We start from the raw sequence: 17746 nt of genomic DNA, 5'->3' as shown, positions 1-17746 counted from the left end.
GCCTAGAACTGGATGCAGCAGTCTAAACATGATCTAAAGAGTGTTGTCTAGAGGGTGATCAGATTGACAGCTTCAAGAAACTGCTTTTTTTAAAAGACACTACTCAATTGGTGATTACATTGCACCGATCTATAATTTTTCACTAAAATGCCAAGCCATTTCTCATTCAGAACACACTGTGTTGTGTCACAATCTGGAGGATTATTAACTTTTATTAATTCAAAGTATCATTTGCATGAAATATGCTCAAAGCAATTTGAATGCAGCTAGAGGCATTTGGGACATATTCTTGTGTTACAGTGGTACTGTACTAAGGAAAATCCACAGTATGGTAATAATTACTGTGTTTTATTTTTTAATATTTTTTAGAATGAGAAATTAACCTAATAGGAAGCCAAAAAAAGTATATTATTCCAATTAGAACATCTTGAGGAGGTTTCTGCTATTTCTTAATGAATGCTCTTGAGCTAAGATTGTACAGAAATACAGTAAAATCATTAATATGCTACCTATTTATTCCTAGTTCTGCTGAGTGTGTGAAGTTGTTCGGTATATAAGAATGGAAAATAGCTTTTCTATGAAGTTCTTATGCTAAGTCCTCGTTGCTGAGGTGATCCATAGATCAGCTAAACCCAAATGTTCCTAGAAGTAAAATTCTTTATTATAGCTAAAGTCTGGTTGTTTTTCCTTATTAAGTTCTGCTTCCCTTTCTTCAGGTATGCAGGTGAAGCTGGAAATTATTCCCTTGTAATGTTTGCAGCTAGGCACTTTTGGAATGCGTGTTTACCCTTGCTGGGCTCACCACATGGCAGAGAACAGTTTAAGGAACCTACTGAAATAATTCTTAAGAATATAATTAAAGCAGAATCTAAAAACAAACAGGTAAGAATTTCTAATAGGTATTGCTTGTTTTTAGTGATTGGTGCTGATGGTAAAGAACCTTCAAGATACCTATCCTAAGAGTCAAAAGTGACTTATTTGTCTAAAACACATTTCTGCTTTCTTACCTGCAGTTACATACTCTTATATTCCATTTGGTGAATCTTTTGATTTTGGGCAATTGTCAAACTCACAACAGTTTTCTGCAAAGTAATTTGCTGTCTGATTTTTGCTGTAGTGTTTCACTTCATGAAGCGTACAAAAAAGTATTTTTAGAAAATATTCAAAATCCAGAATAAAAGCCACTTCTGGTAAGTATGATAACAGATCTGAAAAATATGATAACAGATCCTAAAACAGTAACTCAGAAAAAAAAAATGTTGCTAAGTTAAGGTTTCTCCCACCTGCAGACTCAAATTTCTTCTACCTGCAAAAGGAAAGTTTTACTTTGCACGTCTTTGGGTTTTTAACAGACTGTTTAGGACTTTGGCAGTAGGAAAGAGTTAAAATTTAGACTGTGCTGGGAGTTTGTGATAAAATGAAATACTTGTTGATTATGAACAGCACGTGTAGTCCAAAGGAGTCATTGCCTTGAAGCAGTATGCAGGTGATGTGTGTCATAGAACACATCTCACCAGGTGGAATTTCTTCTGCACACTGAAACTTCCATGCACATTTGCAACTTTTCTTCAAAACTCCATGGAGCTTATCCATTTCTCTTTCTCGATTTGATTTACATGTCATTTACATTCAGCAATGAAGCTGCTGTGAGTTTCCCTGTACATTTCCATGGGCTCAATTTCAATGAGCCCTTGAAGGAATTGTTGATGACTTTTACTTCCAAGCTTGGTGGTACAAATTTGAGTCTACATCTCAGATCATCAAGTAGCATAGTACAAGAATAGAAACTTTTATTTTGATTTCTCATCAAGCCATGTATAAATCACAAATAATCAGAGATAATCTGTTTATTGGTCTGTAGGAACTGATAACTACAATGTATACTTGGAAGCACAGTGATAATTGCGAGTTTAATGGAACTTTGACAGTATTTAGATAAGTTACAGTAATTGCCCATAGACACAGTCCTAAAGTTGATTTGTAGAGATATATTTAAAACCAATACAAAGGAATACTCCAGTCTGTGTATATAGTTAACTGTCTGCCACAGCATAATTTCAGAGTGAATCCTTATTGAGTGGTATTAAAAAGCAATTATATGTAGACAATTAAAATTTACAGTTATAGGTAGCATAGGTATTTTTATGTCTGAAAATGTTAGTGGCTGACAAAGCTGTCAACACAGTGTTAGTAATTCTTAGTTGGAAGTAACTTCTGATAGTAGTTTAAAATTTCCTGTTAACAGAGTGGTCTATATTTAATTATTTCAGGAGTTGCTGAGTTTTTAAAGTAGACATACACCATAGTAACCATTGTGAGAGGCAGGAACTGGTCTCCACTGATCCTTGACCAGGATAACTAGCCAGTGTTTAAATGCAGTCCCATCTGGAGAATGATCTACCTGCAGAGGGCCTGTTTTTCATCTACCAGTACTCCCAAATCCTTCAGCGCAGGACTGCTCTCGTTTCATCCTCTGGGCTGCACTGATACTGGGGTTTGCCCTGACACAGGTGGAGGAACTTGGTCTTGTTGAACTTCTTGAGGTTGCCTTGGGCCCAGTGAATCCCTCTAGGTGACATCCCTCTTGTCAACCAACCACACCACTCACCTCGGTGTCACCAGCAGATCTGCTGGGAGTGCACTCAAACCCCTTGACTGTCAGCAAGGAAGGTACTGAACAATATTGGTGCCAGTATCTCTGGTATTGGTATCCCTTGAGGTATACCACTTGTTACTGGTTTCCACTGGACATTGAGCCATTTGGATATTGAGCCATTTGGACATTGAGCCAGTGACTGTAACTCTTTTCCATCTAAGTTCTCTCTGTCCAGCTCGGTAGTAGCGAGGTTAGGGGCCACGATACCAAAGGCCATACAGAAATCCGAGTGGATGGTGTCTGCAGTTCTTGTCCATTGATGCAGCCACTCCATAGTAGAAGGCCACTAAATTAGACAAACTTCATGCCTTCATGGAAGTAAATGCTGATTAGACCAAATCTGGTAAATCTTTGATGATGCTAATGTAATACCCAAAAGTTGTGGCTGTAGCTTAGTGAACTTCTTAGCATCATCGTACATGCTTTCAGTGGTTAGTGTGCCATATACAGATCTATTTGAGAAACAAGACAGTGAATTTATCTTTGAAGATGCAGAGCTGTGCTGTAGAGGAGAGAGAAACACCAAGTCTCTGACTTTTGGGTAAGAATTGGGTAAGTGATGTCAAATTTTCACAGGTAGAGTGGAGCCTACTTTAGGCAGGGGCGTAGGCAGAGAGCTCTGTAGGGTTTCTGCCAACCTCAGTTACTCTGTGACTCTCTGAGGGTACTTCATGATTTCATGTTAATTAATGAGTGGAAGCAACTGAATATTACTAAGTCTGGTTATTTTTGTATTGGGTTTGTATTATAGGACTCACTCTGGAGAAATGCCTGCAGCTTCATCTGGTCAAGAAGCTATTTAGGTTACAGATCACTATTCATATTAATAATATGGATTGGTTCACAGACAAGACAAAATTTCAATAATACTTAACTTCAGTTAATATATTAACTGAAAGATAAAGATGTATTGGTTTTGGTTTTTGCTCTTTTTTTTTTTTTAGGAAAAGAAAGATACATGTCCTTTGCATCAGTGGATTACAAAGGATTTTCAAAATATGGGGTTATCAGTTGGATGCTTTCTCCCAGGCACGTTCTTCCCTCTGTTTATCTGGTAATAAAAGAAACCCCAGTATTTTGTAACCATTATTCTAATTCTTCAATTATTAATAAATCGTTTGAATCTACTTCAAAGGTGCTGAGGAAGATCTGACATTGAGAACCTCCTTATATAGTCTATTATTCCACATCTATGCTGATAAAGCTGACTGGGAGACAGCCCTAAAACTCCTGGATGAAGCTATTCAAGTTTTGCCTCAGACAAGACACAGACTGTAAGTTGGTTGACTTATTTTTATTAAAATAGGCATTTTAGTTCTTGAGAAGTATAAAACTCCTGAGTATTTTTTTATTTTGCATTGGGAAAGTATTATGATTACTTTTTAGTGGCCTGTCCTTACAACACAAAATATTCTTGTGCCTTTTCCATGAAAAAGACACACATAGACAGTGCTTCCTATCATTAATCTGCTAATAATATTTGTAAATTTAATTTTTAAATAAAAATTATACATGTCTTACTTCCCAAGCAAATAGATGCATGAAATGTGGCTTTATAGCAAGAAATTCCTAGATGCAAAGGCATCTTCATTAAATGGAAACTAAATTGTTTAGGGAACTGTTAACATAATCTTCTCTGAGTTGGTTTCATGCCCTTTTATGCCAGTTTATAAACTTTGCATCTTTGCACTATACTGATATGAACTAGTGTATGTGTCTTACTCACAAAGTTCCTTTACAGGTACAGACACAAGTAATTTGTAATTTGTTTGATCTTTGTTCTAGCCTGATTTTCAAACTTATGGCTACAGTGAGAGCAGCATCAGGATGCAATTTTATGATGGGCATTCAGAAAGTCAGTCATGAAAGTGAAGATTATTTGCCACATGTGTGGCGACACTTGGTCACAGTCTACAGAAGTATTGTTGGACAGTTGAGCTGTTTTCAAAATGCCATCATTGCTTTACAGGTTTGTCTCTCCTTCCTATTTGTTCCCATGCTGATAGAATGATGTTTCTCAGGTGATTCATAGGACTGCAAGTTCCTGAACGGGTGGGGGGGGGCACATAATTTTTTATAACTTTGAGATTCCTTTTCAGTAAGAAAACTCTCTGTGGTTGAATCTTAATATACAGTAAAATTTTATTTGAGTCCGGCCAAAGAAAAATGTCTAAGAGTAGCAAGTGGTTTTAATAAAATGAAGATTTAACTGGTGAAACTTTGGAATATCATGAAACTTTACATAAAACTTTAGAATATAATTTTGATTGTTTGCATAAACAAATACAAATTAACTCCTCCTTTATTATTTTTATAGAAACAAGAAGCTGAATGGCAGAGAGTTGATTACCTGATGGAATTTGCTGAATGCTTATATTGTAATCAGTTTCCCCTTAATGATGCTATTAAACCTCTGGAGTGGGCAGTAGATCTCCTGCTCCGTATGAAATTTCCTATGCAATCCTCACAAGAGGAAGGTAAATAATGGTTGTTTTTTCCTTAAGAGGAATTTCTCAGCAGGAAACACAAGCGAGAGTTTCAATTTACGGCTTAGTTATCAAAAAGAATGGCACAAGTTTGCCTGTATTTTCTCATGAATTTACTGTAATTTATTCAATGCAAGTTCAGTTCATCTGTGAATTCTGTGTTATGCTGCAGAGACTTACCCTCAGTCTTTTGGTAAGATACTGCTCCCCTCTGACAGCGGGGCTCCTGAGATGTGAGATGCTACCAGAAAGCAGTGCTGGACAGTTTGTTTCAAATGAGTTCTCATGAAGGGACAGATGAAACTCAAGGAAATCGTTTCTGTGTCAAGATTTGGGTACCTAAGTCCGTTACCCTTTCCTTGGCATTATCTTAGCATTAATTTGGCAAAAATTACTTTCAAAGGGATGTATGCCTTCAACTACTTCTGTAAGTGTAAAAATTCTTTGCTTCTTTTACACAAATATCAACTTGTACTGGTATGACCTTAGTGACTGTTCTGGTAGGATACCCCAATATTCATTTGGGAAAAAAGAATCTGATTTCTGGAACCATACTGTCCTGTGTGACATTAATGAACATCTGCTGTGCTGTTCTTTTTTGTTTGAATAGACATGGATCAGACAAATACTTCTGGTGTTTTCATTGAGGAAGATAAATATGCAGTGTGTCTCCTATCACACACTTGATTAGTAACAGTAGCGATATTCTGTTTATACGTTCCTGTTAGTGGGGTTTTTTTGAGGGTTTTTTTCACAGTCTCATGGTGATTTAAGTTTTGTATTAGTTCTGTAATGATCCTCCACCCAGTTTCACCTGTTTGCTTGTGATTACTATCCTTACACCACTTAAGTTTCAAGAAAATTTTTGCAAAGCTCTTAATGGAAAATCAAATAATATAATAAGGGAAATTAGATTCAAATATAGAACAGCCCAGGTTGGAAGGAACCTCAAAAGGTCATCTGGTCCAGCCTTTTGTGGATTTCATCTCTCTATCAGGCTTACATCATTTATTATACTGAACTGTTACATTGTTGATTAAAAATATGGCACAAGTAGCATTACATCATTTTAACAAGAGCACCTGTAGTAGATAGATTTCCATTTTTCTTTTTTCCCCTAAATATTTTCGTTTTCAATTTAGCAATTTTAAATTTTAAATACATTTTTACAATGCTGTCACTGTGAGCATGTGTTTGCTTTTTTTAAACAGAAAACAATGCTATACCAAAGTTATTGCCTACAGAAAATGCTAAGATGGACAATGAAGCAAATGGTACCATGCCCCAAATTAATTTGGAAGACTTGAGCAATATTAAACAACTAGAAGCTTTGTTTAGAGCCCAGACATTAATGGCTTTATTTTCTGGTCCTGGTTCTTCTTTTCATCAGCAGCACTGTTTGATGGCCTATGCCTGCATCGTGCGTATCTGGCAGGTGAGCTCCTGTGACATCCCGTGCTGTGCTCTGGTGCTCCCACCTTGCCAGGACATTTCACATTTCCTTGTGTAATCATGGTTGCAGCTCTTCCTTTAGTGTTTAACTTTGTCCTTAGAGTTTTCTGTTTTATGGTGCAGTTAGCATATTTTCTCAGGTTTAAGGATTAAACAAGAAAATGTTTCTCTCAGGAAAATGGAGAGGCTAAGGATAAAAGCAGTGAGCCATCGTTTTTCTGACATCCATACATATGTTTTGTGCAATAAATTATCAACTTTCGTATTTTTAATTTGTTAAGGCATCTCTGTAGTGGCAGAATACATACTTCAGTATGTATTTCTGGCAGTTCTGAAGAATGGTGATTTCAGGTAGACCGTCATGAAATTGAATCAAAAGGGCTGACATTTGACTGAAAGGAATTGTAGAGGCCGGCAGTGTTCACTGATTGATTTCTCTAATTACTTTTTCATAGTTAGAGCACTTCAAGTCAATCAAATCTACTTCATTTCTCATAAATATGCCCAATTGAAATGACAATTCAGAATCGCAGCAATGATCATAGGAAAACAATTATATGTTAAGTAAAGTAAATATTTGAAGGGACTAGATATGTACTTGATAACAGTAATGCAGCAAATCATTATAGGAACAGTCTCAGTTGGGACCTATCAACTAGATTGGTAAGCTATAGATTATGTATAGTTTTATTCCAATTAGAAGTAAAAGCCTGCAATTTGTTATCACTTAATTGTGGTAATTATAAGCAAGAATTCATTGTGAAATCAGTTGAACATGTGATGTCAGATAGGAATTTGCAAAACAGGAATATTGATATTTTCAGATTTACTACAAGCATACCTTATAATATCCAACACTTGACTGTGTCTTACTAGGGAAAAACTGCCTGAAGACAGTACTACTGTTTGAATAAGCTATTAAAACTAAAATTTAAAAGAGTTGATGCTGCTGTCAGTGCCAGTTGTAGGATAATGATAGTAATTCTAGGAATCATATTTACAGCTGAACAGTATTGTGAGAAAAGGAATAACCATGTGGTATTAAAGGAATTAAAGTAGTGCAGGACACCTTATTTTGGCCTTCAAAGTAAAGCAGACCTGACTGCAGACATCCACTTCAAAGCAGGCTCCTTGGTGTTAGGATTCCATAAATAACTCAGTAGAAGATTTTAAACATTCTCTGAAAAAATCAGCTGCCTCTGACTTTTAAAAAGATGTGTTACCTTTAATTTGAAATTTTTATTTGTTGTGAGTATCCAGAATTATTTTTTTATTCATATTTTGTATTCTACTCTTGATTCCTGCAGTAAAACATGTTCTTCTCAAATTAATGTGATGTTTATTTTATTTTGTTTGTTTGTTGTTTGTTTGGTTTTGTTGTTGTTGTTGTTTGGAGGTTTTGTTTGTTTTCAGTTTTGTTTATTGTTGTGTTTGTTTGTTTAATTTTAGGTAAGATCAGAATATATGCTCTTGCTTGTGCAGAGAAAGTTTCAATTCATTCTTTTGTACGCTTAAATATTTAGAAATATCTTTTGTGTAATATTCAGTAGTAGCATTGTAGCAAACTAACCCAGAAAGAGGACAGAGTGACTCTGCTGTCTTGCAGATTACTTCCTTATAAAATTCATCCCTTATATAATATGAAGCTAGTTAGACTGGTGGTTTGAAAAAACCAAAGAATTGCATTTGCAACCATATAGGATACAAAAAGGTAGCAGTAGTATTTATCACAGGGATGATCTTGTCTTTTCACAGTTCTGCTCTTAATTGTATTGCCATGATTGTCCTACATGCTTGTACAAAAATTGCAAGCATCCAGAAGTCTCTGAAATTGTTATTTTTTCGAAGAAAACTATTACACAAGCAGAATATGTTATATGACAATTGTTAATAGCTGTAGATAGTGACTTGCAGTGAATAATAACTATTACTAGACACTCAGGTTTGGGGTTTTTTTACATTACAAATTGAAAATAATTAACTGTAATTATTTGATTGTCTAGGTGTCATTGACAGCATCAGGGCTTATTACAAAAGCATTCTCAAAGCCTTCACAACCTGCAGGTTCTCAGAAAGTGAAGTTAAAGACTCCTAAAAAGAAACAAGTAAGACCCACTTTTCTGAGGATTTAAAACAACCCTCTCTTTCTAAGAGATTTTTCCCTGGGCACATTTGGTAAATGGTTCAGATGCTTTCCTGTACTGGCTCTCATAACCTGGGAAGAATTTCTGTGTGAGTGTGTGGATCCCACCTTCACTCTTGATCACACAGCCTTGACAGATAATGGATTTACAAACACTTTTTCTTTTGTTTGTTGCCTTGGTCAAATACTGCTGTTTTGTAACATCCACGGTCTGGAGATCTAAAAAACACCCCAAATCTGACAGTACTTCAAAGGATATTAAGCAAACATGTACATTTTTTTTTAGCTGAATATTTAATACTAATAGGAGTATTAATTTGATCTCATAAATGTTCTTGTTTTTATTATAGGCTGAAGTCTCTGTTTCAAAGGAGAAGCCTAAAGAGAAAGAATCAGTTCATACCTTGCCAGCAGATGTGGAAGAATGGGCCCAATATGACTGTCCCAATAAAATCAGAGATACTTTTAAACAGAAAACAAATAGTTACGGTATTAACTGGGATAATTTCCCAAAGCCTGTAAGTATACTCCTCAAAATTCTAGAGCATTTACTGTTTAGGAGAAAATCAGTACCAGAAAATGGTTGTATTTTAGTTTTTCTGTGTATTTTCAGACAGCTGTCCCAAATACTTTTGTATTGTAATATTCATTAATACTTCAAAAGGTGTTAGCTTGTCTTCTGCATGCTGAAATGAAGTTAACTAAGAGAAGACATTTACCAGCTTTCTGTGTACCTTGCTGCTCTTTCAGCTAGAAAGTTTCTTTGTGTCTTTTTTGAGGTTTATTTTGAAACTGAAGATGTAATTATTAATTTAAAATTTATTCTCTACAAAATTATGTTTATACTGACTGAATTTTAAAAAAATTTCTTTTCAGACTTACACTTTGTATTTTATGGACCTTTTATCTAAAGAACTACAGAAAATGTTTTGCCCCCACTTGATTCTTCCGATCTTTCAGCTAGCTGAAGTTATTGCTAGTGAAGTTCTGGAATGTAGGAGTCTGTCTGATCTCTATCACCTTCGGTTTGTATCCCTTATTTATTTTAAATAAAACAGAAACTGGATGGAGTGGACCATCCATTAATATTTCACCAAGTAGTAACAAGAATTTTGGTGTCTTACGGTTTTATATTTTTAATGACTTTTAATTTGTTTTTCTTTTTTTAAAATTAATTTTAATAGAATTTTGATGAATAGGTTTGTGGAATTAAGGCCCCTAAATTTATTTATTACTAAACATGATCTCCCATGTGGAAAGCATGTGAGATTATGAAGCCTGGCCACTTTCATGTGAAAAGTTTTTGAAATGCTTTATTGGCATCTAATTGAAAAAAGCAAAGTCCAAGAAAGTTTCTATGAAAATAGTCGTATCTATTAAGTGTTCAAAAGGCAGAGTCCCTACTTGCATCAAAATATACATTCTCCACCTTATGGGCACAAAGAAGCTGCCCTTGTAAGTGCATTTTTAGAGAGATTTGTCTCCGTGACCAAAATTATGTTTTTTAAAATGGATGAGAACCTCTAAAAGTTTTGATTTAAAAGCATTCAATATGCATGGAATTGAAAATTCTTGCTGTTTCTGTTCAAGCATTTAATCATGCTTTTTTGATAGTTATTAAATAAAGTTTTCTTAGTAAGTAACAGTCCTGAGCAATAATTGTTTGCTTACTTTCTGATAGTTCATGCAGTACCACGTAATGAATCTTTAAAATGCCTGAACCTGATCCCACCAAGCAGAATAGATATTCATGTGTACAAATACGTTTCTCTGCCAATTGATTACTGGGTTGCTTTCTAACAAGGCTAAAAGGGACTTTCTGGTAGGAAATTTTTTTCAGCCAAGATTTGCCAGACAAATATTTTTTGTTGATTCCTCGAGACTTGTTCTTATTTCATGGTATTTTATTTATATCTATGACCCAATATACGTGTAGGAATATATTCCTCTTTACTCAGGAGACAAAAGTAGGTTAGCACATACACATTGAGGGGCAAGGGCGTGGTGGTTGCATGCTATAGTGAGACCATATCAATATTTTCATGCTTTTAGTATATAATTTTTGCCATTAAGTTGAAGAGAAATGGGTTTGATGGACAAGACTGGGGTTACTGGTGGATGTCCCATCCCTGGAAGTGTTCAAGGTCACACTGGATGGAGTTTGGAGCAATCTGGTCTTGTGAAAGATGCCCTTGCCCATAACCTTTAGATATCTTTAGAAGTTCCTTCCAGCCCAAACCATTCTTTGATTCTGTGACATCTGTGAATGGGTAGTTTCCCCTGGTTCTATTTACAGTCTTTCTTATTGCCAGTATTTATTAATCAAGGCACGTGAAGGTAGAATTGACAAATGTGGAATATGTGCTCTGTATATATAATGTGCTTATATGAAGCACCATATGAAGGATTTGGATTGTTTCTTAAACATTTCTTCTTTTTATTTGTAGAATCGCCCTGATATGCTCAGATTTAAAACTGAATCAGGCATCTGTGTATCATGAGAAAGCTGCTGGAGAAGTATACATTAGTGAATTAGAGCAAGCAATGTATGTATGTTCACTGCTGAGGTGGTATTTATTTGGGACTGTTTTCCCTACAGCTGGGGGAAAATAGTAAAAATCATAACCTCAGAACACCTTTGGTATATTGGCTATGCCCTAAAAGTCTGTGCAGGTTTGGTTAGTGTCTATTTACAGAGTAGTGTATGGTAAAGATTCCTAACACTCTAATACTTTGGTATGAAATGCTTTTTAATATATATTTGAGTTTACGTTTTCTTTCTTGTGATTTAGGTGTAGGCAGGAGATTGCACTGAAAAAAGAAAAAACTGTAGGCATGAAGAAAGAAGAAAGAAAAATACCTTTTGAGAATGCTCAGCTTAATGGTAGTAGGAATGAGAATATCCTTACTTCAAGTGAAAAGGTTTTTATTTCCACTTCAGTTTTTATACTAAATTAATTACTCTTCCCCCTTTTTTAAAAATACACTTGCTAGTTTGTTTTTAGATAGTACTTGAGAAATACTTGAACACAAAAATCATCAAAAATGCATACTACCTAAGTTCTGCTAGCAGTCATCTGAAGCTGAGCTGGGTTTACCTGGCATGTTATTTATATCAGGGAAGAACAAGATTGGAATCTTTATTCATACAAAGTAAAACTTTCCTACAAATGGATTTAGGGAGTAATGCAAATAGATTTAAAAGACTGAGAAGCAAAAAAGATACTGTATTCACTCTTGGCCTCGTTTTTTCTCTTCTTTCTCCATTATATTAGCATGTAAGTCTTACATACTGTTTCTATTTATTGTTTCAGGGGCTTGCAAATATTTCAAGTCTGTCTTTACTGTCTTTTCTTCAGGAAGATAATTGCCTTACTGATTTCTTTAATGCTTATCTCCACTTTGCTCTTTAATATGGCAATGCTGTCTGGATTGTCATCACACCATTCTGCTCTCTTTGTATATTTTTTCCATACTTGTGCATATAACATACTTTGTTTTTCTCATTACTAATCCCTCTCAAGTCACCTGTTTTAGATCTTGTAAATAGTATTCCTTTTTGAGTTTTAGTTATTACAAAAAATCAACTTTGTGACAGCAGCATATCTGAAGTAGTTAATCTTTCATACAGTTTAAATAGTATATACTTACTAGTTCAATGCCTTTGGAGGATTGTAAAATTCAAATCTCATAAACTACCTGCTTTTCTTGCAATATAATGTTAAATTTTGAAGTTAGAAAATACAGCTGAGGTGTGGGATATCATAGTTAATAACAACTTGTATTTATCTAGTTTGTTTTGAAATTTATGAAGGTGCATTACTTCTTTAATTTTTCAGGGTTTTGAGGTAAATGCAGTAACAGGAAAAGGACTGAGTGCACTTTCTTTCCCTCGCTTATGGATTGAAAAAGCTGAAGTACTAATTCAGCTAGGCTTGTATCAACCAGCAAGGCTTCTGCTTTCAGAGGCCCATGCTGCAACTCAGGTACAATACAAACTAAATAGAAAAAAACCCCACTAATAGCATGTATAGGGAAAATGTTCATTTTGATGCAGTTATCCCTTAGAATAATAATAATCAAACTACAAAGCCAAGCCTTCTCCTACCACCCCAAACCAATTTCTTACTAAGTTTCAAAGTATGTAATAATGTACATTTAAATATATGGCATTTCTCTCCAACCTTATGGGAGTTGTCTGAAGGTTATATAAATTTCTGGAGTAGTGTCAGCATCTCTGTCTGCTTTGCAGTGGCCTAGGAAGAAATAGGTATATTTCAACATTGTTTGTTTAAATAGGTGGGAAACGTTCAAGGTCTGTTCAGGAGAAAGAGAGAGCATTTAGCTCCATCCTCTCAATATTTTGATCGTTTGAAAGTCTGGTTATTTCATTTTGAATTCTATTAAGGATTTACTGTAATGTTTTGATAAAATGGAAATTATTTCCTAGCATTCTGGAAAATCTGACATAAGTGTCCGTATGTTCCACCAAACAGATCCACATCATCTCATTATTACGAAGGATTATACATTACAGATATTTTCCCTATAGCTAACATTTTTCACTATAGCCCTTTGCTTCATTATGATAGTTATTGAAATATAATTATTGCAGTAAAGCCTTTACTTTAAAAAATGTAATTGATATCCTCTTATTCTGTGTAATAATTTTTCTCATGTAAGGAAAAATTTCCTATGTAAATTTAGTATAATCATGAATACTTTTAATAATAATATATGAATGATATTCATGAATAATATGTGCCCCTTTATAAAATATTAATTAAGCATTGTATATTGAGGAAAGTTCAAAATACTTTACAGAGGACAGTAATTTTAGTTATGTAATTCATCAATAGTATCCTGTAGGTTTGTATGCTGGTATATAAATACTATACAATATTTGTCTCTTAGACAGGACTAGTTATATAGTTTATTGCTAGTGTAAAGCAGTCTTGTGAGTTCACTGGGTCTCTAGGGTATCTGTACAGTTCACAAAAACATCTTCTGTCACCACATTTCTTCATCAGACCCTGGCAAACACTAACAGATATATACATACTAAATAATAGCAGAAAAATAGCTTATTTGACTGGTGAGTTAAAGAAAGAAATATGAAGTAGATGTACTATAAGGAGTAACTAAGAAATTCAGCAGGTACTTGGGGGAATAGCACTCGATTTTATTTCCATAAGCTTAATCTGAAATATGGACAGACATACATGGAATAGCAGCACGGATTTCTGGTGTACAGATCACATCTCTTTCTTTCTAGGAGCTGGGGGCCCGATCTGATGTGTCAAGGTGCTTGTACTTACTTGCTGTGTTGGCTAACCTGGAAAGAAACCACAGACAAGCTCGAGCGCTCCTTGAGCAAGCCCAGCTGCTGGGGGGAAACGAGCAGCTCTGGTATAACTGTGCTCTGAGTGTGACAGAGGCAATTCTAGAGGAGCAGGGGGAAGGAAAACAGAGCATGGTAAGGACATTTTTAGGGTTTGGAGACTGTGGCCTTTTTCAGCAGTGGTTTCTCTGAGTGAAATATTATAACATTTGCATTTCAATAAAAGCAAAATTAGGTGCTAAATGCACCATTTCTCTGAGCATTTAATAGACATTAATTACAGATTCCAAACAGATGCAGGCCTCTAGGAATGAATGAAATTCTACCCAGTGAAGTTTAGGATGTTTTTGTGATAAGCTGTATATTCTTCTATTGGAATAAAACCAGTTATAATCTAGTATGTATGACTAAATCCCAGAGATCTGATTCTTTTGTATTCAGACAGTTCTGTTAACACTGGTGTGTTTATTTTTCATATTCAATAAAAATCATAGCTTTCAATAGTATTTTCTATTATGCTTTTCCTTCCCAAGTATTTAAAATAGTTTTACAAACATTATTTCTAGATTCTGGAAGATACTTCTATAACACTTTTTTTTTTTTTTTTAAATTTTAACTAAAACCCAATAACATCAAAATATCCATTTACTGTTAAATCATTAACTTTGATGAGTTTCAGCATAAATAAAGTCTCATATCTGTGATGATCTAACCTGTCTTGATACACCATGCAAGTCTGTGTCGTGTAGAGGGATTATTTTGATTTTGACTGAACTCGTATTTGCTGTCTTTCACTGTGTACCTCCGAGATGAACCTGGCTCCGTCTTCTCTCTTTCTGTGTATGTGACTATTCATGTAATCATCGAGGTATCTAAGTATGATCATGACTCAAACTTTCTAGGCTTATTGACAGTTATCAAAAGCCAGGCATCTTGGGAATAATTAACATGTTCTGTAAAAAATCGAAGCTTTCTAAATGAGCGATTATTATTATTCATAGACATTTAAAATAGAACTATGAAAATTCTGGTGTTACCTGCAGGCTTGCGAGATCCTGGAGCAAACTGTAAATGTGCTTCGATCTACTTCACTGAAGCGACCTGGAAGGCAATCAGAATTGGGTTTTATGATTGCATCCCTTGAAGCCAGGTAAGCTGTCTTTTCTCTAAAATATGCCCAGCTTCTAATACACAGCTATATTGCAAATATATGTAATTTTTACAATGCTGTCTTATTTTAGAATGACAAATAATGTAGATTCTCAAATATTTTTGTTCTAAGTCCTTTATGGGGTTGGTTGTTTTTTTTTTTAATTTAAATTTCTTTCCAAATTTCCGTATTTCCTTCCCAAATGCATGCACGTGGCCCTACTCCCTGTTATATTGGTAAACTAGACACCACAGCATCTTGTGCTGGACTTGCAGTACAGGCTTGTGTCTGCCTAGGGAGGGGTGTCTCTTGGAACACTCCCACAGCACTGCTGCTGTCCTCACCACGAGCCAAAGCTTGTTCATGGTGAAACCAAACAATGATTTCAGTTCCACTGAAATCCGAGCACAGACACCTTAAAATGCGCCGGTAAAGGGAAAGAGGTATACAACACTTACCCTCCTGTCTCTTTCCATGAATGGGAAGCTTTCAATTAGTAATGGAAGACAATTATCAGTCTTCTCAGTTCATCTGTATTTAGAAGACTAATTAGACCTAGTAAGATGGAATAATTAGATACAGAGAGCAAGTGACATCTCTAATCTCAAAATATAAAACTTGGTTTCTTTCAGAATTACTATAATTTGTAAAACACACATTTACGATTTTTTTTATGTTTTCTTGGAATTTAAAGGAAAGCAGAGAGAAATGTGCCTGTTCTCAAAAACAGCCTGTGCTTTCTGACTGCTACCTTGTATTTCATTTTTATTTCTAGAAAAACACTTATTCAGATACATTTTGCCCAGGATCGTATGACGCTTAATGGCAATTCTGCTCAGTTGCCACACATTCTACAGGAATCCTACAATAAATTAGTTCAAGTTGAGAAGAACCTTTTTCATCATGGGCATAAAAACTACAGTGCTGAAATACTGCTGGAATGTGCAAATATTCATAGGTAAGACTATACCTCTATTGAAAAATTTTATTTACGTTGAACTAGTCCATGAAGTGTATTGTGTACATTTTATAGTCTAATTAAGATGGAACAGAGCAAATAACATTGCTAGGTTTTATATATTGGTCTTAGATGTCTGTTTGCATTCTTCATGTGTTCTGTATTCAAAAAAGTACTGTAGAATCAAAAATTGTTTTCACTGAAGGCAGAGTTCTCTTTTGTGGTCAAAACAAAGTGTCAGGGTCTCTTAAGTCAGCTTTTTGACTTCCCGTTTGTAGAAGTATTTTAGCAGCCACACCAATCATTCTCTAGATTTTACAGGCTTTTACAATTCTTACTGTTGCAATGTTTCTCTAGAAACTGCTGCAACAGTAAAAGTGCAAAACATGGTATGCTTGGAATCCCAGCTGTTTGCAAGATATCCCTTAAAACAACTGAGATGTATTTTGTACCTGGTATGCTGCCGTTGTGTCCTGCTAAATACACACTCTAGAATATGATCTGCCTTTCTTCTCTTTGGCTCTTGGCATCTTCTTGCATTGCAGCAATACAGTTCTAAGAACAAGACCTTTCAGAAATAGCTTGTAAGGGTTCACTCCTCCTATTTTACATTTCAAAAACACATATACAAATTTAAGTTTTTTAATCTATAATTAATCTATTGAATCTACTAATTAATAGATTCATTATTTTATTATATATGTTCAACAGTGTTGATACCGTAAAAAAAAGCACTTTCTTACATTAGTTATTTTGAGTTTATGGTGTTGTTTTGTGTTCTTTTCTTTTTTCAGAATGACTGCCAAACAGGAAAGGAACAAAAAAGACAAACACAGTCACTATCTTGATGCTTATAACTTAGCTCAGAGAGCAGTATCCAGAACAGAGGAAGTATTTCATAGAGTTTGTAGTTTATTTGCATTTAATGAGGTATTGACTTTATTCCCCCTTACTGGTGGAAAGGAAACCTGGTTTAGTTGTAATATTCACTCATTGTTGGATAATCTCATTTGGGGCTTCCAGGAATTATCTTCTTGTAATGATTAAACATTCTTTGTATATAGAAGGAAATATTGCATGCCAAAAGAACTTACAGTTGAAAAAGGGATGAAGAGAGGATTTGTTTGGTCTTTGTCAAGTTTATTTAATTCTAGCATTTATCTAAGTAGCTACAAAAGAAAAAAGTATAAACCTAGAACTATTTTTGATTCTCTAAATATCTTCAAAGTTTAAAATTCTTCAAAATGTCTTTCTTCTCAGGAGAAACAAAAAGACTTCACAAAACATTATTATAAATAGTGTCTGTCTTCAAAATATTTTGGGAAATGAAAGCCTGCAGCCTACTTTGTAACTGTCTATGTAGCATTATTAGATATTACATGTTTGTACTGGGTACATAAAAGGTGAAAAGCAAAAACCCAGCTGCTCTTATTCTGTGGAGTTACTTTGATTGCCTTGTAATATATTTGATATTGAAGTTTTTCCTTTAAATTACTAAAGTATCTTCATTGCAATATTTCTGCTCTATCAAGGTGATAATGCTAAAATGTTTGTTTCTTT

The 17746-nt window shown here is 34.8% G+C and overlaps 1 protein-coding gene across 1 annotated transcript in view; it reads left to right on the top strand.

Moving 5' to 3' along the window:
• The window catches only part of CFAP46 (cilia and flagella associated protein 46), a 66760-nt gene that overhangs the window by 31248 nt on the left and 17766 nt on the right, over positions 1-17746 (top strand). Inside the window, exons 24-39 of the mRNA XM_088168530.1 lie at positions 717-882; positions 3601-3685; positions 3792-3930; positions 4442-4625; positions 4974-5133; positions 6354-6577; positions 8598-8699; positions 9088-9255; positions 9614-9762; positions 11185-11283; positions 11530-11659; positions 12577-12723; positions 14013-14213; positions 15122-15228; positions 16004-16186; positions 16981-17116. Of these exons, the coding sequence (XP_088024656.1) occupies positions 717-882; positions 3601-3685; positions 3792-3930; positions 4442-4625; positions 4974-5133; positions 6354-6577; positions 8598-8699; positions 9088-9255; positions 9614-9762; positions 11185-11283; positions 11530-11659; positions 12577-12723; positions 14013-14213; positions 15122-15228; positions 16004-16186; positions 16981-17116 (2380 nt within the window). The remainder of the gene's footprint in view (positions 1-716; positions 883-3600; positions 3686-3791; positions 3931-4441; positions 4626-4973; positions 5134-6353; positions 6578-8597; positions 8700-9087; positions 9256-9613; positions 9763-11184; positions 11284-11529; positions 11660-12576; positions 12724-14012; positions 14214-15121; positions 15229-16003; positions 16187-16980; positions 17117-17746) is intronic.

The sequence above is a fragment of the Sturnus vulgaris genome, chromosome 8, assembly GCF_052056855.1.
Source record: "Sturnus vulgaris isolate bStuVul1 chromosome 8, bStuVul1.hap1, whole genome shotgun sequence".
Classification (NCBI taxonomy): domain Eukaryota; kingdom Metazoa; phylum Chordata; class Aves; order Passeriformes; family Sturnidae; genus Sturnus; species Sturnus vulgaris.
Note: the sequence above shows the minus strand (reverse complement) of the source record. Positions and strands in the feature narration are given on the sequence as shown.